Source organism: Eublepharis macularius, chromosome 5 (assembly GCF_028583425.1).
Source record: "Eublepharis macularius isolate TG4126 chromosome 5, MPM_Emac_v1.0, whole genome shotgun sequence".
In the NCBI taxonomy this organism is placed as follows: domain Eukaryota; kingdom Metazoa; phylum Chordata; class Lepidosauria; order Squamata; family Eublepharidae; genus Eublepharis; species Eublepharis macularius.
The window spans coordinates 99,603,336-99,620,657 of NC_072794.1; the positions used below are offsets into that span (position 1 = coordinate 99,603,336).

General features: G+C 41.3%; 1 protein-coding gene across 2 annotated transcripts in view; it reads right to left on the reverse strand.

The window, feature by feature from the left end:
• The window catches only part of IPO13 (importin 13), a 100,795-nt gene that overhangs the window by 12,734 nt on the left and 70,739 nt on the right, over nt 1–17,322 (reverse strand). For both annotated transcript variants that reach the window (XM_054981037.1, XM_054981036.1), the window contains exons 13-15: nt 8,418–8,555; nt 7,992–8,088; nt 6,182–6,234 (exon numbers count right to left, since the gene is read on the reverse strand). In XM_054981037.1, the coding sequence (XP_054837012.1) occupies nt 6,182–6,234; nt 7,992–8,088; nt 8,418–8,555 (288 nt within the window). The remainder of the gene's footprint in view (nt 1–6,181; nt 6,235–7,991; nt 8,089–8,417; nt 8,556–17,322) is intronic.

The window sequence follows — 17,322 nt, forward strand, 5'->3', positions numbered from 1 at the left end:
TGTGCAGGAGTGTAGTGGCGCCGAGAGTAGGCAGAGTACTGCTGGTAATAGGGACGCTGGTATCTGCCCTGATGGTGGTACTGAGTGTACCTTGCAGCGTATCGAGGCCTGGAAGCAGGCTTGTCCGCCGGGGCCAGTCCTAACGATCGGGCAGTCTGCCTGTCCTCCTTCTTCTTCTTCAGGGCCTCATCAGTGGTCGTGGAGAACAAAGAATCCCCTTCAAAGGGCAGGCCGATCCTTGACCTCACTTCCAATGGGAGGGCTGTCGATCTGAGCCAAGAGTGGCGTCTGAGGACCACCGCTGAAGCCATTCCACGTGCAGCAGTGTCGGCAGCATGGCTCCCAGCATTCATCTGCTGCATGGATAGACAGATGGCTTCTGTCTGCAGCAGGGACACCACCGCCTTCTTGTCAGCAGGCAAATCCCCGACGTAGGACGCCAGCTTCTCCCAGAGGTATAATTGATAGCCAGCCATGATAGTCTGGTAGTTGGCTATCCTAAGGCCCAAGGAGGAGATGGAATACTGGAGCCTACCCATGGCATCGATCTTCCTGCCTTCCTTGTCTGGGGGTACGGAAGAGGGACCCGACTGACGAGGCTGGATCTCCTCAGCAACCAATGAGGAGGGTGGAGGGTGCTTCACCGACTGCCAGGTGCCCTGTTTGATCTTATACATCTGTTCAATTCTTTTAGATGTAGCTGGCTGGTCACAGGGCACCTTCCACACCTTCTCCACTATCTCCTCTACACCCTCCAGCATGGGGAAATCAACTGTGGCAGGGTTGTCTCTGTAGATCCGATGCAGAAGCTTGTCTTTGGTCTGCGGCGTGGCCGAGAAAATATCCATTTCAAGCGCCTTTGCCATGCGAGCCATCTGATCTGCATAGATCCGAAGGTCCTCATAGGGGGAGCTGGTACTTGGCGCCACGTTGTCGTCGGGGGATGGTTCCGACCACGGCTCCGACCTGTAGTCCCCGACACTTTCAGCCTCCTCCTCATCGGAACCGAGTATCGACTCTTCTCCTTGGAGGGGTGGAGGCAGCCAACCTTGCCTCGAGGTGGATGGCCTCGGTTCCGAGTAGTCGAACCCGATAGGGGCTCCCTTCCACTGGCAATGGTAGGCCGGAGGGATGTACGAGGCCTGTCGGTGTCGAGACTCTATGGAGTGCCTGAAACCGACGCTCCCCGCTTCAGAAAGGCGCCAACTCTGAATGGAATACGTCGGAGAAGGAAGAGTAGCTGGAACTGGCGACGGTCGGTTCCGGTGGGCAGATGGGCTCAGATCCGCGACAGGGGAATGATCGCTAGGGATCACAATGAAAGCCCCCGGATCCGGCACCTCTTCTGGAGTCGGCGAGTCCAAGTGAAGGGAGGGCGTGCGAGGAACCACCATCACAACCTCGTCCGCCGAAGCTCGACGAGGTGACCGAGAGCGCTGACGCTTAGCCCTCGGAACCGAAGTTCTCTCGGTGGCCGGCCTTTTGCTTGAGCCCGGCTTCGGATCCGACACCTTTCTAGGGGTCAACTTCCTGGCAGCGAGCTGGGGCCTTGGCGCCGTAACCGTCGTCGGTTCCACAGGCAGCCTTGGATCCGCCCTCTTCGGCTCCAACCCCGAAGCCTTCTTCAGATCCGAATGCGCCAAAGCCGCGTCTTGGGGCGATTTCATCAGCCCTTGCGCTGGAGAGGCCGCTCTCGACGCCGCAGCACTCGTCGGCCGAGATTTTGACGCCGACTTTGTGGATGCCACTGAGCCCGCTCGGGAACGCTTTCCAGCAGAGGGGCTAGGGCCAGCCTTGGGGGAAGGCAGCGGAGTACCCTCGGACATCACCTTCTGCCACAAGGAGGAGTTCAAGCGGGCCTTGCGCTCCTGCTGGGCCTTGTGGGTAAAGTTCTGGCAGATTTTACATGCTGAAACATTGTGGGTCTCCCCCAGGCAAAACAAACACAAATCATGGCCATCGGTCTGGGCCATTTTTGTGTCGCACTGAAGGCAGTGCTTAAATAAGGCCTTCGAAGCCATATTAGGGTCAGGCAAAAGGAGTCGTCAAAACAGTCCGAGTGTATATTTACCGAGTCCAGTCAAGATCCAAATCAGTTAGAAGAATAGTCAAGTCCGAAGTCCGAAGTCAAAGCCAAAACAATCACCAGATCAATCACTAAAAGATTAAAGCACGGAGCTGCGAAGCAGACGTTCTCTCCAAGCGGCGGCAAGAAGAGAACTGAGGGAAGGGGCCGTTGGTTGCTGGGAAGACATGTGACCGTTTGGGCGGGAAAACGGTCACTGAGGCGCGCGACAAACGGCCCCTTCAGAGCTATAGAAGTGATAAAGAATTCTCCGGCGGCTGGCCTGCGCCTGCGCAGTCCCCATGTGTGGAGGCACAGAAGAACGAAGATGAACAAGCAACTTAGTTACCTGCCCAACAATTTCATTCAAGCAAACTGACCCTTCCGTTTGACCTACATTTGCTACGTTTGATGATGTGAGAAAAATGTTCCCTTTGAACTCAGTTATCTCTGTGCACATATAAGGAGATTTTCCTCAGGCAGAGTTTGGAGAGTGTGAGATTATTTCACCCAGCAACTTGAAGTCATCCTGGAGAGGGACCGAGAGTTGTACAAGATAAATAGGCAGCAAGTATCTGTTAACCCAAGTCTTTCAAAGACTTTGTATCTTACAATAGACCAATTGACTACCTGAGAAGGGCCACATGAGATTCAATAGCTCATCATAAACTTTGGGGCACCTCTCAAATGTCAAGTGTTTCCTTCTCAAATCCAGACCACCTGAACTATAAAGAACTTAGGACAAGGATACACCACAATGAGGACTTTGCCCTATATGATCCACTAATTCTCCCATTTGCTTAGATCGTCTACTGAGTCCCTGTTCCAAGAGCCTCAGGCATCTTAACAAAAAGGCTACTGGTCACAAGGAGAAGGGCTCTCTCAGCAGTGGCACCAGTCCTTTCAAATCTTCTCTCTAGGCTCCAATAATAGCACATGCCTCAAGCCTCTCTGTTAAGCAAAGCAAGACTGCTTCAATGAATGTTTTAGAGTCCATTGTACTTATACCTTGTTTTTGTGAGCCTGCCAAAAAAAGGGGGGTATATATGTTTAGCAGTAAATAAATGAATAAACAGCTATTTTTCTCCCAATGGCTCCTTGTTCTATCTAGACCCTAAAGCCCACCGTGACTTCATATTTTCATCTTAGGACCCTTTGATTGTATTCAAGAGCACCAGTACTTTAGTGTGGGCTGTTCTTCATGACTAGAAGAGAGCAAGGGAGATGGGCTTAAAAAGACTGGAAGTCTAGGGTCGAATTACATTAAATATATGGGTCTGATGCCTTACAAGCCTCTTGGGAATGGACAGCAGAATCAATTGCTAGATGCTAGATAAGCCACATCAATAGCCTTTTGCCATGCTAAAAGAACATCTGGGTTTCCCTGCCTGATTATGTATGGCAGCATGAAACCTGTTTGAAGAGTTTTAGAATTTTCACTTTATTGTGAAATTTGTGAAAATTAAGGGCTGAAGCATTACATCCAAAATACCAGAACCTAATGAGATTTTAATAGCATGGCATCTTTGTGGAAAAAGCTATGATGCAAGCATGAAAACAATGGTTTGTGTCTCCAATTCTTCATGATCTTTCCCACCCTCTCTGGTCTTGAAGACTCTGATCCCTTATTAGAACTGTTTTGGAGAGAGCTGTTCTCTTTGTGAGGAAGGCTGGGACCAACATGCATTTGTCTGGGGAAAAACTTCTAAAATTGTTTGCCACCCCAAAATGTGAATATCACAGGCAACTTGAGAAATCACAAGCTGAGTCAGCCAGGAAGAGAGCAGTTGGCATGTTACTGTGCAAGCAGCACTGCTGGGGAAGCCATCTCTCTCTTGAGAGAAGATTACACTTAAGATGGTGCTGTGTTGGTGAAAAACAATCTCTTGAGATTGCTGGCACTAACTAGGCTATACCAAAGGCTCAGACTGCAGTTGTCTGCTGGGGAAGGTTTGAGTTCTTCCAGATGGAACAGTCAAATATCTTCTGTATTGCACAAGACCATGATGGATATTTGCATGTTAAACCTATGTTTTTCAGACTAATTGCTTGTGTAGCCTGAACATTTTGAACAGGGTTCAAAAGTAGGAATTTTAAAAAATACAGTCAGGCCATAAGAGAGTTGGAGAAAATCTGCTTTCAAAAATTCTCCTCTATGAATTTGTTGGCAAATTTCTTTCACTATATTACATGAATGTTTTTGTTTGGTATCAGCATGACACTTGGTAATAACATTTTCTGCACAACTTTGCTGTGAGAGGTAGATGTGAGAGTAAGCAATGGGATCCAAGTTCAATAAAAGAAGGCATGGAAAAGAACAATGATGACATTGGTTCCTGGTGTAGGGTGTAGTCTCTCCAGGCCATTAGATTTCATATATTGTTGTCAGGGGATAAAAAATACTAAGAGACAACAACAGCTACATCAGTCCAGATCCCATACCCAGGTATTTTCTGATCAGATTTTTCTCATATAAATTATCCTAATTAAAAGAACAAAATGGTTATTTAACTAGGACAGAAAAGGGCTAGGGTAGGTGAGATGAAAATCCCATAAAAAGTGATGTTGACAGGATTGTTCCAAATCCACTGAAATCCCATCCATGTGAGTTTCAGTTTGTCCCCAACACAATACCAGGCACTTTCTCCTCAGGAACAATGTAAGTTGGAGATCAGGCCTCAACTACTTTAGTCTCACCTTTTCTGGTCTTTGGGGAGCTCCTTGAGAATGTCAGACTGGATGTAGGCAGCCAGAGGACTACGCCTCTCAAGTATCTCTCTGTCTAATTGGAGCTACAGTGGGAACTCTCATGTGGTTGACCAAACATTTCCTCTCTCCTCGCATCTTCTGCTCAGATTGGATATTTTTCCTCATTCTAAGCTTCTCCTCCCTCACAAAACTCCATTGTCTTCTCAGCCACCTACATCTAACCCCACCCCCCTCCCAGAGAGAAAAATATTCCAATCATTTAAATGCCACTGGCAGCTAGCAACGCCTTAACCTTATGACAAGCATTTCAGGTTGAAATGTCTATTTTGCCATTTAAATGTTGATGTTAATCTTCAAAATCTTAATGTTAAATGTCATAGAATTTCAAATTTTTCTGAAACTTCAGTTGAGCTCTACAAAACAGGTATGTGAGGGAGGCATATTAATATTACTACACACCAGGTTTGTTAGATATGTAAACTGCCACAAGGGGGAGCTAAATGCTTAGATACTTTCCACAGTATACTATATTGAAAGAAAGCACATTAGGTAACAATAAACCAACACCACAGACAGCATCTTGCCATAATCAGGAAATCTGAGCCATCCCACCTCTCTTCCCTGTCTGCCTCTGCAGTTCCTAGCATTGTGGCTTATTTCTAGTCTAGAGGCTGCACATCTAAATCTGCTTGGTCTCTTTCACTATCCCCTCCCCCAGCCACTGTCCAGCTTATACTTCATCATTACTGCCCTGTGAATGACGCCATTACAATGTTAGGACTGGGCTGTACAAAAAATTTACAACCTGAATGAAATGAGAACTGGGTAGTCTTGACAACAGTGCCTGAGGACATGATAAAAAGGGTTTTAAGGACAAATAGGTACACAGGCTCACCTGCCCTTTCATCCTTGCTATTTCCTTTACCAGATGACTCTAGATCAGATGCCCTCCAAGGTCTTTGGTTGAAATCCAGGTTATCCAAATATGCCATATCATTCCCAACCAATGGCCAGAGACAATGGACCTGCCTACATTCAGCTGGAGCTCAGAACACACACAAGGACACACAAGGACCAGGAATGCTAATGCTCTAGCTCTCAATCTCATTTGAAACTTTGCAGCAGCTCCATCTTGTGCTAGGTCACAGCACAAGGCTTGAAGACAAACCCAGCCTACAAGCCTTCTTGCATCACTTGGTACAGCCCCTGAGGGAAAGGAAGGGGCAAACTCACACCTATGAAAAGGAGAATGTTTTGTTTTCAACTTCCACGGAAACAGATGGAGAAACTCGATATTCAACTAAAAGGAAAAAACGTTGTCAACAGAAAGCTAAAATAGGTTTAAATTGAATTAAAAAAGAGAAAGAGAGAGAACAGAAAGTGAATGAATAAGAAACTAAAACACACCTGTGCCAGGAGTTGCATAAATGAATCAACAATATCAGGATGATCCCTGGGCCCTAAAAATATAATAAAGATGTAACTGAAGAGAAAAATCATACAAACAGCAACTCAACATCATATAGTTATGTGATACAGAAAGAATTTACAAGTGAAAACAGGAGTAAGGGCAGGAAGGGAAGGTGCATAGGGGGTTGAAGAGGGCAGGCACATGAGCAGCTTGAAGCAAGTTAAAGAAACAAAACATACAAAAATCATGGAGCTCAGAAACCCAAGAACAGAAAGAAAGTGCAAAGGAATGGGCCTACTGCCCAGAGTCCCTCGCCAAGCACCACGGACAGGAGCGGGGGGGGGGGGGGCTTGTTGCACCCTAGCAAGGGAGGACAGGCAAAGCAAGAGCTAATGGGACATCAGCTTCACCTGGAGAGCTAACACATCAGCACTGGAGACACAGATGTTCTCTTCATGAAACACTTGGTCCTAAAAGGCACCTCCAGAGGCAGTGACAAATCCAGTAGATGCAGAGAGGGCATGAAGCCTTACAAATCTCTCCTGGAAACCTACTGGACCTCCTAATGGGTAGTGCTAACTTAGTATTTCCTCTTCACCCATGCCCAGATGCCTATCTGGTTGGAAAAAAGTCAATGCCTCCCAGAAAGGCTGGCTAGTAAAGCTGCTGGTAATCACACTTTCTCCAACAGTGCTTGTATTGACACGACCAGGATCATCTTCCTTTGTACTGATATCATAGCTATGCCTGACAAAGCTAGGCTGCAACAGGACAGCACTCCAAGCACTGTTGTCTCCCCGTAAGTTTCAAGTTCACACATGCACCTGGAAAAAAGGAGCAGAAACCCTACCACTCACTCTCTGCCATTAATATTTGGCTGGAACTGTACACATACTTCAAGCTTGCCCCTTCAACAGGGGCTAGCATAATGTTGGTATAGCAGTTCCATGGAAGCAGAGGCAAACTCAAACTCTCAACAAGGACTCAAAAATTAGCAGGAGGAATTCTTTGAGCATGAGAGCAAGGGAGAATCAGTGCAGAGTCCTTTATTTGGACTGATCAGTATGGGAACTGGGAGTGCAGCTAGGGAGAGGCTGTGTCTCAGAGGTGGAGCACAGGCTTTTCATGCAGACAATCCCACATTCAATCCCTGGAATTTCCAATTAAAGGATCTCAGGTAGCAAGTGCTGTGAAGGACATTACTCTGCCAAAGACCTTGGAAACAGAGTACCAAATTAGTGTGCTTTGTATACGGTAGCTTCATACATTCACATGTTAAAGTGGAAGATGTAGGAGCACACTTCCTAATAAGTCTAGCTTCTGACTAAAAGGCAAGCATTAAGTGAAGGAAACAACTGACTCCACCTTCCTTCAGGATTCTAAACTGAGTCAGTTTGCCAGGAGAGGGGAAAAGGCTCCAGTCTAAGAAGCTGAGGTGGGGTTGGGAAGGATAATACCAATGTATATTGGACTGTAAGTCATCTTGAGCTGCTGTTGATAGGGGGAAAGATGGGAATCACAAGTATTTTAAATAAATAAATAAATAATAAACACAATAGCACAACTATCCTCAGGCGATTGCTAGAGTGAAGCATGCCAAACTGTACATCTCTACAAGAGTTTCTAGTTCTGGTCTTCTAATAGTACAAGCTAAAGAAAGTGAAGCCTGAGATATTGAACAGGAGATATTGAACAGGAGGACACTGCCATGATCTGAGGGACTTCCTCAGGCAATCTGAACAGGTGTGGCTAAGAAAAGCCCAATGTGGCAACCTCACCAAACTGAGGGTGCCAAAGCACACCTACCTTGCTGAAAGAGTGTTAGGGTAACTGATGTGACGAGCAGAAAGAGTGCCTTGATGGGTGGGAAGTGGACAGGCTCATGGGCAAAGATGTGAACCAGCTGAGGAGATAAAGATAAGGAAAAGTGAAGCACAAATGGTATAGAACATCCCATCCTGTCCGATACTTAGTCTGAGCATGAGTGTCTTACACCAGAAGGCTGGGAGCTGACCCCACCCACATCAGCAGGACCACTGTATATGGACTCAACGAACAAATGCCAAGCTACTAGACTGCTGCTCAGGGGTTGTGAAGGGGAAGAAGAAAAAATAACTCATTTTGAGCAATTTCTGTACTGAAAGAAATGGAAGGAGGAAGCCAAGAGTATTCGGTGGGCGAGAGTGGTTTCAGCTAGGCATCTGCTGGGAGTTCTTGTTCTAATTTGGTTACCTGTTTTGTGAGATCAATTGCAGATGCCTGAGGAATGGTGCTGTACATCTGACCCAGCATCTCACACAGTTGAGGCACCATGGGTGCAAAGTCATCCAGTAGAGTCTTCACAGACTTCTCAAAGATAGAGCACACAGACTGTGGAGACAGGAGGATTGCATTAAGGGAGGAACTGACTAAATAACTGATCTTTAGGGAGGACCAACCAGAATTAGGGCTCAGACCCTGTGACTTGTTCTCCTATAAACATCACTGTTTTAGAATAGATTTTTATGGTCAGAATTTTGACATGATTCCTTAAATGTCCTCATATTTTGGTTGAGCATTGAACTATTTATCCTATAATCAAGGCTGTAGGGAGGTCCTCTACTTCCCCAAATCAGGTACAAATGAAAAAAAAAGTCTTGACAAGGTGAAAGGTCCCGTTTCAGCATCTTTATGTGTACATAGGCACATATGTATGAGACAAACAGCTTAACCATTTCAAGATCTGTGCCCTTTGGCTCATACACTATGCTGCCAGCCTTATATTCACCCTCATATCTGAACAGGACATAGATTTCTGCCCCAACTCACTAGCTCTCATTTAATCAGCACTCCTTAGAAAATTAAAGCACTGCACTCAACACTGGCAGTTAGAGAAAAATAATTTAATCAGAGAAATGTTTGGTGATCCCATGCATGGGGTAAGATTGAAGAGAGTAAGAGTAAATTATTCACTACAAAGATCTCCTACATAAACAATGAAAAGACATAAAGCAAATTCTAAGTTTTTACTAGCTCACTAAATCAGAATTTAGTACATCTTTTCATGTTCTGAACTCCCTACTTACAGCACCGCCTTCTGCCCTTTCGAGCACCAGGTTCCCTCACTGCCACTCTCAGGCCTTACAACCAACATTCCATTGCTCTATTATTTTCTGCCCAATAAGAACTCTCAGGACAGAAATCAAGTTACTTTTCAAAGAACAAGATTCTTCCTCTCAGACCAAGGCATTATATTAAAGCTTTAAACTAGAAGGTTGAATACAAAGAGTTTCCAGCAGCTAAGGAAAGTTGCTCAAATTCTGTCTCATAGGCCCCAGTTCCAGTTCACTTTTATCTACTAGTCATCAACATTCTAGGAGGCCAGTTTCTCCTTCCTCTGTATTACTGCACTATTTGCAGTAAACATAGAATCAGTATGGTAGTCCTTAGCCCACAAAGGCTTGTGCAACAATGAATCTGTCTCTAAAGTACCACAAGACTCCTTTTTAAGTTAGCATAACCTTGAAAAGGGTTAATGTTGGGAGAAAATATGACATGTTTCCTGTTTTCCGATGATTGTCAAGGATTCTGAAATTTGTCTTTCAAGAATCTTTAATCATCTTTTGTGCACCTTTCTAATAACCTGGGCCTTTGTATAGTTTCCAGTCTGATGCAACTTGTTGCAAGTGATGTTTCATTGGATGTTTGCTTATTAAATATCTAAACTGTAGCTTTTTTCTTTCCTTTTGCAAAGAGACTTTAGGGCAATGAACACATTCATCTGAAACATAGCCAATCTGAATAGTTATATATAAATAACAATAAGTAGTGTTGTTTATTGCAAGACATTAATATAAAATACCAGTATGCAGTTAATATTACATATACTTTTGTAAAGTTATGGATTGTTGTAAATTGATGCTTTTGCTTATAGTTCACTTTTGTATGAGTTATAAAGTTATTACGAATCTCATACTACTTTTTTGTATAAAATAAAAATATCACAAAAAAAAGAATAAGAACAAAAATATTTCTGTAATGTTTTGCATATAATTAAACTTGAATATTTTATTTCTGCTTGCTAATGTGGGTTTTTGAAGTTGTTGCTGTGAGTTTAAACGTAGGCCTCTGAGGAAAGAAAAAGGGAGGCTGGATGGGTGATAAAATGTAATTGATTGGACAGCAGCTATACCTGGCTTAGGAGGGGGAGTGAACTGCAATTTTTAGTCAGTGCTGAGGGAAAGTATTTTGATCATCCTTTGTATATCTTAGAGAGAGGTTATTTTCGTTAAGTCAGGCAAACTGTGTGTATGCCTGGGGCAGTCTCTGTATATCTGAAAGAAAAATTATTTAGGTCAGGCAAGCTGTGTGGAAAAGCCTGAATGAATCTATGTCCGTGTGGAGATGAAAAGTTTTTGCTGTTAGTGGAGACCTGTATGGAAAATTACTTTCTGTGACTATGAATATACCTTTAGGAAGATATACATATTTTTGAAAACTGCCAAGTTTAAGAACTATTCTGAAACCAATTCATTTATCAAAACTCTGTAACCATCATGCATATGTACCTATAAATAGATTCCACTTTTATTTAAGAAAAAGATCCCTTCCCTGCCCCTCACAACCACCCTCATTTGCTGACTGTTCTGTCAAACTATCATCTATTACAAAGCCTTCCTGTAGTACAAGTTAAGCAGAAGAAATCTAAGGTGAAAGCCTTTAGTGGCAGTGAAAACTTTTTGGAGAGGCAGCAGTATATAGGTCACACAAAAACAAAAGGCAAGGTGTTCTTGAGGTAAAAGCTTGGGTAAAGTAGAGAACACCTAAGATCTGTGTGAGAGGAATTAAAAAGTGTATTGGCTGTGACCAGAGCCTTCCTGTGGTATAAGTTTAAGATAAAATAAGGAGGAACTGGATTAAAGGTCTAAAGGCAAAGGCGTAAAAAGGTTTTAAAAGGTTTAAAAACAAGCAGCAAACCATTACAGGGTGGTATCAAAACTAAGCAGACCATTACAGTGTCACTCATCCCTCTTTGGAACTTAGCTACATTTGGTACTTACTTCAAAATAATCTTCTGCTTTGCAGTGACCAAAAATCTTTGAAGCTAGTGTTTAGAAGAGATTTCCTATGAAATTCATACAAACTAGATAAACTGCCCAACTGTCTAAATATTATCAAGGTCTGAATGGACAAAAACAGCACGTGGATAAAATTCAACATTCAGACAGAAATGCCTCACAAAAAAGCAATTAATTTTAGAATCCCCCCCACAAAAGATCACAAGCTTACAAGGAAAAAAGACAAAAGATCAGGGGAGAGATTGATTCCCTGGAGGCAGATGAGGAGAAAAAGGAGACAGCAACTGCTGTTTTCCCATCCCTGATGAGTGGACATGCAGCAGTTCATAGATGTGGCTCACAGGCCTGTGCCAAATGATCTTGCAGAATGGCAGGGCCTTTCAGTCTCCCTGTTCCTTTCACCATATATGCATATGCTCAGTAGCACACCTATCTCTTTCCCTTCCAGACCACATGTACCAGCAGAAGATAGCACCACAATATGCTTAGAATTGCATTACTGTTTAAATCAGTGAGAAAATTTTCATCACACACCTACAGTTTATTTAATTTAATAGATTTAAACTGATAAAATGTGTAACCCTAGAACAAAAGCTGTTGTTACTTTTGCTGAATGACATCTGTGCCTATTAAAAATAAATTTAGACTGATGTTAAATAAAATGTTCTGGAAAATCTGCCTAATTCATTACACTTGTAGCAAACTTGCAGAAGTTATTTTATAGGATTGGAGAAATGTGGACTTCAGATTACAGCAGTATGATGCTATAGCTAAAAAGGCAAATGCAATTTTGGGCTGCATCAACAAAAGTATAGTGTCCAGATCACACTACATGATGGTATCACTTTACTCTGCTCTGCTTAGACTTCACTTGGAGTACTGTGTTCAGTTTTGGGCACCACAGTTTAAGAAGGATGTTGACAAGCTGGAACATTTCCAAAGGAGGGCAACGAAGACGGTGAGGGATCTGGAGATGAAGTCCTATGACGAATGAATAAAGGAGCTGGGCATGTTTAGCCTGGAGAGGAGACAACTGAGAGGTGATAATATACCTTCTTCAATTAACTGAAGAATTGTCACACAGAGGAAGCAGTGGAGTTGTTTTCTGTTGCTCCAGAGGGATGGACCAGAACCAATGGGTTAAAATTAAATCAAGAGTTTTCAGCTAAACATTAGGAAGAACTTCCTCACAGTTAAGAGTAGGGCTGTGCGATTTGGGTTTTGCTTTGGGTAAAGATACCTGAAGCGGACCCGATTTGGAAAGCTTTGGTATTCCCGAAATCTTTCAGAAATACCGAAGCTAAGCTTACCGAAGTGATTCGGGTCACTTCGGAAAGCTTTGGAGCAGCCGTGAGTGTGGGAAGCTTGAATAAGCTTTTTTTTTAAAAAAAATTATTGGGTGAGTAAAAATTAATATTACAGATTTTCAATTAAAACCCTCACTTCCATATTCTCCCACCCTTTCCCCTCCCCCCTTAATCTAAGACTTCCAACAGTTTTCCAACCCGCTGTCTAAATCTACTTCTTATATTCCCTTTTCTATTCTTAACTATCTTAACACACTAGTAAAATAGATAATATATATTAGATTAAACAAAACCTAACATCAAACTATCAGTTACATTATGTTTCTAACTTATCTCTTCTCTTCTCTTGTAAAGATCAGTATCTCCTCCTTTCTGCAAAATTAATAGTTATCTAACAACCATAATTGTCCCTTTACGTCCCACTTCTTTTCCAAATACTGTTTTAGTTTACCCCAGTCATTAAGAATTTCTTCTGGATTCTGTTCTCTCAACTTTCTCGTCATTTTATCCATTTCTGCCATGTACAGCAATTTTTGTATCCAATTTTCAATAGATGGTACTTCTTGTGTCTTCCACTTCTGAGCATATAAAATTCTTGCCGCTGTTGTCATATAGAATAATAAAGTTCTTTGTTGCCTGGGAATCTCTTCTAATTTCAGATTTAGCAACAACAGTTCTGGGTTCTTATTTATTGAGATTTGTAAAATTTCAGTCATAACTTCTGTAATATCTCCCCAGAACTGCTTTGCTACCTCACACGTCCACCACATATGATATAATGAACCTTCATGGTTTTTACATTTCCAACACTTGTCTGACATTTTGTTGTTCCCATATGCTATTTTCTTCAGCGTTAGGTACCATCTATATATCATCTTATAAACATTTTCTTTAATATTGGTACAAGTCGATATCTTCAATGTATTTTTCCACAAGTATTCCCATGCCTCCATTGTTATGTCTCTATTGCAATTTATGGCCCACTTCACCATCTGGACTTTAACAATTTCGTCTTCTGTATACCATTTTAACAAAATCTTATAGACTTTAGAAATCTTTTTCTTGCCTTCTTGTAGTATACTTTCTTCCAATTCAGAGTTTTCCCATTTAAATCCCGATTTTAAACGGTCCTTGTCATATAAGTCTTTAATCTGTCTGTATTGGAACCATCCATAGTGAAGAGGATAATTCTTCTCCTGTTTTAAGTTTAATCATATTTTGCTCCATTTTCAGCACCTCCTTATATGACAAACATTCCTCTCTGTTGTAAATTGTTCTCGGGTCAATAACTTCCAGTGGCACCACCCACGTCGGGATACCCTCATCCAAATATTTTTTATATTTTTGCCAGACCGTGTAGAGGCTTCGTCTAATATAATGATGCAGAAACATAGAGTCCGCTTTAATTTTATCATACCATAAGTACACATGCCAACCAAAGAGTTTCTTGTATCCTTCAAGTGTTAAAAGTTTAAGATTCTCTAACGACATCCATTCCCTGAGCCACACCAAACATATTGCTTCATGGTATAGTCTTACATTTGGTAATTGTAGTCCCCCTCTTTCTTTGGCATCACATAACACTTTCATCTTCACTCAAGGCTTCTTCCCTGCCCATACAAAGTCCGATATTTTCCTTTGCCACTTATCAAATTGTTTATTGTCTCTTATTATTGGTATTGTTTGCAATAAAAACATAATCCATGGTAGTACATTCATTTTAATTGCTGCTATTCTTCCCAGCCATGACAAATTCAACTTATTCCATTTGATTAAGTCTCTGTCTATTTGTTGCCATAGCTTTTCATAACTGTTCTTGAATAAGTCAATATTTTTAGCAGTAAGTTCTATTCCTAAATATTTTACTTTATGTGTTACCTCGCAATTGGTAATTTCCATTAACTCTTCTTGTCTTTGTTTCACCATATTCTTGCACAATAGCTTAGATTTTCTTTTATTAACATAAAATCCAGCCAAATCTCCAAATTCTTTTATCTTATCCAACAATCTTGGCATGTTTTGAATTGGGTCTTCTACAATAACCATTACATCATCTGCAAAGGCTCTGACTTTAAATGTAAATCCCTTAATCTTCATACCTCTTATGGCATCATCCTCTCGTATCTGCATCAATAAAATTTCCAATATCATGACAAACAACAGTGGAGACAATGGGCAACCCTGCCTTGTGCCCTTCCGTATTTCCAATGTCTTAGTTAATTCATCATTTACTACAATTGCTGCACATTGGTCTTTATATATAGTTCTTATCGCTTGAATGAACTCTTTTCCCTTCTGTAACTTCTCCATTGTGGCGAACATAAAATTCCAATTTAAATTGTCAAAAGCCTTCTCTGCATCCACAAAAAAGAAACCGACTTCTTTTTCACAATGTCTATCATAGTACTCTATTGCATTTATTACCGTCCTTAAATTGTCTTTAATCTGTCTGTTTGGTAAAAATCCTGCTTGCTCTTGAGCAATAAATTCAACCAGCCATTCTTTGAGCCTCTCCGCCAATATTTTTGCATATATCTTATAGTCATTATTTAACAATGATATAGGTCGATAGTTTTTAACATTGCATAAATCCTGCTCTTCTTTTGGAATCAATGATATGTTAGCCTCATTCCAGGTTTCAGGAATCTTTTGTCCCTTTAAAATCCCATTCATCACTTTTTCCAGGAAAGGCACCACTTCTTTTGCCATTACTTTATAAAATTTAGCCGTTATTCCATCAGGTCCTGGTGCCTTCCCCAATTTGGTCGATTGTATTGCATCCATAATTTCTGTTTCTGTTATTTCAGCATTTAATTTTTCCTTCGACTTCTCAGATATCAACGGTAAATTAATTTTGTCCAAATATTGATCAATAGCGTTCACATCCACCCTTTTACTCTGATATAATTTAGCATAAAATTTATAAAACGCTCTACTTATAGCTGGTTGGTCCGTTAACATTTTGTCGTTCTCCACAATCTTGGTTATCATTCTCTTTTCTCTCCTTTTTTTCAATTGCCAAGCTAAATATTTCCCTGGTTTATTGGCCCCTTCAAATGTCTTTTGTTTTAATTTTTTCAATTCCCACTCCCATTCTTTGTTCTCCATAGCTCTTATTTGCTCTTGTAACATCCGTATCTCCTGATGTAATTTCTTTTTTCCTGGTCTTTTCTTTAATTGCATCTCTTTGACTTTTATTTTTTCTTGAATTTCTTTCCGTTTTTTCTCCTTTCTTTTCTTGTCTCTTGAATTTAAGTCCATTAGAATGCCTCTCATGACAGCTTTATAAGTATCCCATACCTTAGGTGTTGGTACCGATTTGTCTAAGTTATATTGTATAAAACATCTGGTTTCTTTCTGTAACACGTCTAAGTTGCTCTGATGCGTTAATAAGTCTTCATTCATTCTCCACCTGTACTTTTTCACGCATTTTCCAAATCTCCACATAATTGGGTTGTGATCTGAACTCACTTTAGGCATTATTTCAACCTCCTTAGTCCATATTGTTAAGTCTTTTGAGGCCCCGATCATATCTATTCTCGATAGCAATGACTGTCTTGCAGAATAAAAAGTATATTGCTTGGTCTTAGGGTTGCTTCTTCTCCAAAAGTCTTCTAAATTCTCCTGATTTTGTATTTCAAAAAACGATTTTGGCAATAGTCCCCTTTTCTTTTGTATTCCCTTCGTTTTTTTGTCTGCTTGCAAATTTGCTACTCCATTAAAATCGCCCGCCAAAATTATTTGAGCATATGTCACTTGATCTAGTTGATTCATCAATTCTTTAAAAAAATTGTCCTTGGCCCCATTTGGTGCATAGATTCCCACTATCAATATTTTTTGAAAGTTCCAAATAATTTCCACCGCCACATATCTGCCTTCCAAATCATTAAATATCAATTTAGGTTGTAACTCTTCTTTAACATACAAAACAACTCCTCTTTTCTTTTGTTTAGTTGCAGACACAAATTCTCTACCCAATTTACTATATTTTAAATACTTTAGATCTTGTTTTATAACATGGGTCTCTTGTAAACAAGTTACACTGCATTGTTGTTAGATAGCCAATGAAAAATAGCCTTGCGTTTGGAAGGTGAATTTAGTCCGTTTACATTCCATGAAATTACTTTGCACCATCTCATGTCGTGATCTGATGGTTCTTCTAGTTGATTTAAATTCAAAGCTCACACTTTCTGGTATCTGCCATCTGTATCTTATATTTAATAACTCTTTCAGAACCTGGGTAAGTTGTCTGTATTTTTTCCTTTCCATCAAAACTCTCTTGGGTAGCTCTTTCATTATTCTTACCTTTTCCCCATCCATTACCAGTGGATTTTGGAAATGCCTGCTAAGAATTTCTTCTTTCATTCTCTTTGTAATAAACTGCACAATCATATCTCTGGGTAGATTTTTTTGAGCTGCATATTTTGAGTTAATTCTGTACGCCACATCCATGTTGCTTGCAATCTCCTCCGGTGTTTTATTCAAGAATCCTGTCAAAATCTCCAAAATCTGTTCTTGGGCGGTTTTTCCTTCCTCCTCCAGGACGCCTCTAAAACGAAGTTGTCTGTCCATGTATTTACACTCCATCACAGTCATTCTATCGCTTAGCACTGAAGTTTCCACTTTGAGAGAGGTAGCCAATTTTTCTGTTTTTTCTTCAACTTCTTTAACATTTTGCTGCGTCGTTTGTAATTCCTTCTTAACATCTTCCATATTCTTCGCCAGTTCAGCCACCTCCGACTTAATTGCTTCCTTAAGATCTTTCAACATCTC